The 4,766-nt window shown below is 41.2% G+C and overlaps 1 protein-coding gene across 1 annotated transcript in view; it reads left to right on the forward strand.

Annotated features, from left to right (window-relative positions):
* Positions 1-4,766, forward strand: part of LOC102383676 (DTW domain-containing protein 1) — a 125,571-nt gene that overhangs the window by 58,487 nt on the left and 62,318 nt on the right. The window contains exons 2-3 of the mRNA XM_014527200.2: positions 1,683-1,786; positions 2,142-2,277. Coding sequence (XP_014382686.1) covers positions 1,683-1,786; positions 2,142-2,277 — 240 coding nt within the window. The remainder of the gene's footprint in view (positions 1-1,682; positions 1,787-2,141; positions 2,278-4,766) is intronic.

Below are 4,766 nucleotides of genomic sequence, written 5' to 3' on the forward strand. Positions count from 1 at the left end.
GCCGCCAGCAGTACCTCCCGCAGGCCTGGCCGCAGCATCCCTCCAAGCCGGCATCTGCACCCCCTGCGCCCGCTGCACTGCGACCTGCTCCAGCCCATGCGGCCAGCAGGGACTGGCGCAGGGAGGGGCTGGCATGTAAATGAGGAAGGGAGGGGCGGGGCTAGGAACAGAAACCCTACAAGGTGGGAGAGGGGAGGAGCTGGCATGCAAATGAGGAAAGGAGGGGTGGGGCGAGGAAGGGACACCATGAAATGAGGGGGGAGGGGAAGGGAGGAGCCGCACTGCATTGGCAACGTCAAGCTGACGCGGTGCGTGTGGGTACCTTGTCCCTTCCCCAACCCTTCAGCAGCCATTAGGAAGCTGCTCAGGGGCTGGAGGAGGGACAAGGGGTGGGAACGAAAGTAAACAGTGTTTACTTTCATTTCCCGTCACAACACCGTGGGCCTCAGAAAATGGCTTGGCAGGCCACATGGGGGCCCGTGGGCCGTACGTTGGACAAGCCAGCTCTAGAGCATGCCTCCTTGCTCAGCTGGAGCAGACAGCTTGGACCAAGTTTAGCCCACCCGCCCCTATCCCACCTGGGTCTTTTTGCTGCGTGCTAGAGTGCGCACAAAGGGGTACGCCTGGGGACAAATATCAGTGGCACAAATATATGCTGCTACTACTTGTTCCGCAAGAAATGCATGCCCTGGCCTGTGCGCACTATTCACGATGTGGCCTTAATTTTCTCTCCCAAAAGCTCCTTTGCTGAAGATAGCCAGCCTAGTATGTCAGAAGAGGAAGCTCAATAGTTACTGGTTTGAGAGTGGGTTCATGGTTTGAAAAAGCGCATCCCAGCCAAAAAGTACTAAAATCTTTAAACTATTAAAATGCTTAAGTTTGAAAACTACCCAGTGCAATTTGATTCCAATATCTTTAAATCAACAAAAGAACATTTTTATGTTACAGGTAATTTTAAAGCACTGTAGTAACTATGTAGAAACTATGTTTCTTCTTAGTATATATATGTTTTCCAGCTAAAAAGCAATGTCTTGCAATATAAGACAACTCCAAAACTTCTATGTTACAATATTTGCATAAAAATGTTGTTTCGATCGTCTTTTTTATTATTTCTCTTCTAATGTAGATAACTTTACAGCTCCTATCAGTTTTCAAAGCCTCAAAGGGTCAAGCAGATGCTTTATCTTCTTTCAGACACTGGGGTCTGTTTTTCATCATTTGCAAGTTCTAAGGTTTATGCTTCTTCAAGGAGGTGACTCTGGTAAAATTCTCACAAATCTTTTAAGTGTAGTGCTTACAAAATTCCTGTGAATCCTACCTAAAATGTGTATGTTTCTTTCAAAAGGAAGCCCCTGCTAAAGAAAATTCAAGAAAAAGATTTTTATTCTTGAAAAACACTTATAGAGACAGCTTAGATTAACAAGGAAATTTAGGACTATAACGCTAGGATCCAGCATGTAGTTTCTGTGTGTGCATCTGCATGCACATACACATACACATACACACACACATCTGTAAACAAAGAACTATGAGCTAAGCTGTCCTCCATACGTGTAATGCCATGAACTATTTCTTAATAACCATCCTCACTATTTTAACAGATTTTAAATAAAAACAGAAGTACTGTACAATCCTTAAGACACAAATGAAGAGTTCATAGACCTCATTCTGTTTCTTTGCAGGTATTCTGGAAATAAGAACAGTGGCTGTTGGAATAGTGGCAATCAAAGGGGTGGAAAGTGAATACTTTCTAGCAATGAACAAATCTGGAAAACTCTATGGAAAGGTACTAATAATGTTACAGATTTGTACTCAATATACAAAAGTAATATTTCAATCTTGAAAAATATTTCTTATTAGCTAATTTGTACTTGACATATATGTAGCTTATGTCAATTATGGCTAACAAACAGAAAGGAATTGCATTTTTACCCAATACAGGACTCATGTTTGTTTATAAAATGTAAGGGTGAGAGCTTTAATCTTGCTTTAGAAAAATCCTATTCTTATTAAAAAGTATTTTAATAACATATGGCATTAGTTACATGGTATATGTTCCTCCCCCAGCCTCCCCACTCCCATTATGTATTTAAAGAACAAAAGTGCTAATGTTATTATATGGTATCATTCACTTTTAACAGAAAGTATGCAATGAAGACTGCAACTTCATAGAACTGATTGAAGAAAACCATTACAATACTTATGCTTCGGCAAAATGGACACACAAAGGGAATGAGATGTTTATTACATTAAACCACAAAGGTATCCCTATAAAAGGTAAAAAAACAAAGAAAGAACACAAAGCATCCCACTTCCTTCCTTTGGCAATATCCTAATCGTATATGATCTATTCAAAACTAGTTCCAGCAGGAAGATTATTTTTAAAGAGACTGATAAGTAATCAAGGAAGGCTGGAAAACTACTGAGAAACTGAACAAGCTGGACTTGCGCATTTATGTTTATTTTTGAGAGACTGCATTAAAGAAGATTTGAAAATATACACAAAAAACAGATTTAGTAACTAAAAGTTGTAAAAAATTGTAAAGAGTTGTACAATCATTATGTTAGTACAGTAACTAAGTAGTTTCTTAAATTAATTTACCCTTAAGAATAAGTCATGACTTGATCATCTGATGATATTTTATTTAAAAAAAACCTATCTGCTTATTAAACATGGCTGCTATAATAATAATAAAGCAGATGATAATGTTATGTAAAATATGTCGGACTTTAAGGCTGCTGGAATGATTCGTCATATTATCAAGTCAATGCTAAATGTGGAGGTTGAGCAGTATTTTAAATAATTTCCCCTGCAAAAAACTGATAATATAAACACTAATGATGATAAGAAAAAAATTATGATCTTGTGACTGATTAGAAAAAAAATATAATCTTGTAAATTTGTTACTGTTGCATTCCGATAAAAAGATAGTTTGGAAAATGAGGGTTGCTCCATTACAAAATGCTCATATCTGTTAATGAAAAGAAAAGCTGCTCTATAAGATGTTTCAAAATAGTGTATGTAAAATAACAAGAGTAGGAATAAATAAATGTACTTCATCTCACTTTCCACAAAATAACATTTTATATAACGACGAAGTAAAAATTCAGACATCTTAAGGTTTTTTATGTAACATATCCTATCCTTTGTATAATTCCTGTTAGGGCATATGGCTTTTAAATATTGTTTTCCCACCGTTATACATGCTTTTTCTGTTGTTACAGCATTAAACTTTATTTTAAGTTGTATTTGAACTTTATTGTTCTAAGTTATTTAAGTTGATGTTATTTATAAAAAAACTTATTAAGCTGCATCTGTTTCATATGCTTTTAATTCTACAGGAATAACAGAATGGTCTGGCTGAGCTGCATGATTTTTTTTCTGTGACCAGACACAAAGTCTAGTACACAACACTCTTGCCAACATGCGTTGGATGGTAGACAAAAATGACAGCCTGCAGCAAATCTTACCATGGACGGCACAGAAGGAACAACACAAAAATGTAAAAAATCTTTTGCCACATACTAATGCCAATTAAATTGAATAGAATTCCCAGAGTGACAGCAGGTATACTAAGGTTGCAGTACTTACAGATATTGGGCTACAATCCCAGCTGATGAAACATCCATGGAGCTACCCCAGTTTTTACTGGCTCAGAACTTGGCCCAGAAAGTTCAGCTAATATCCGTAAAACCTCACAAAGCCAAAGGATTAAATCACTTCTATCCACAGGCAGGTAGAGCAACAATTCAATTAACTACTATCACATGAATACCTCAGTCTCATTCCCAATTAATTCTGTTTACAATGCCTATAAATTCACTAGTCATTGTGATACAAATACTTGTGCATTATAAAAAATAGACAGAGATCTCAAAAACCTCTCACTGAAAAACAGCCTTTAAATGCTTACGCTCAACCTGGGATAGACCGAAAGCAATTAGGGCTGTGTGAAGCTTCGGATGCTGGTTTGATTTGGAGGAGATTCAGCCCGATTCAGAGCCGAATCTCCAAATCTGAAATGAATCAGGGGACCAATTAAAAGTACAAATCGATTCAAAGCTCTCCAAACCAATTCAGAAAAGATTCAGAGAACTCTGACAATTTGTCCAGGTCCCTCTAGCTGCAGCAGGGAGCTGAACCCGGACTTTGTGCTGATAAGTAGGGGGTGGGGGAGGGAGGCTGGAGGAGGGGCCCATGGGGGACCCCTGCCAGGCCCCATCCCCTGCCTGCTCTCCCAACCCTCCTGAGCACCTGCCAACCCCTACCCACTCTCCCAGCCCCTCCCATGGCTGCCCCGCCCAGCCCCAGCTCCTGGTTGTTTAAAAAAAAGCCCCAATTCAATGACTGCTGCCAGGTGAGGGGGGGGATCCCCACTGCCCCACGCCACATGGGGGGCTCTGCCACAAGCCCCCCAACCCACACCCGCTCTCCCAGCCCACCTCCATGGCCATTCTCCCTGCCCCAGCTCCCAGCCCTTTGAAAAACAAAACCAAAAACCCTGCACTCACCTGCTGCTGCAGCAGCCTCAGGGCTTCTGGAGGCTCATGACACAGCCCTCCACACAGCCCAGGACAGTGGAGGGCAGCGGGGATCACCCCCCGCCTAGCAGGAGCCAGTGAGTGGGGGCTTTTTTTTTCAAAGAGCCAGGACCTGGGGCAGCACAGGGCTGGGAGAGTGGGCGGGGGATGGGGCTTGCGCAATTCAGACATTCAGCTGATTCATCAGCAGCCGAATCGCGGAGTTAGATTCAGGCGGATTGAAC

Source organism: Alligator sinensis, unplaced genomic scaffold (assembly GCF_000455745.1).
Source record: "Alligator sinensis unplaced genomic scaffold, ASM45574v1 scaffold1424_1, whole genome shotgun sequence".
Taxonomy (NCBI): domain Eukaryota; kingdom Metazoa; phylum Chordata; order Crocodylia; family Alligatoridae; genus Alligator; species Alligator sinensis.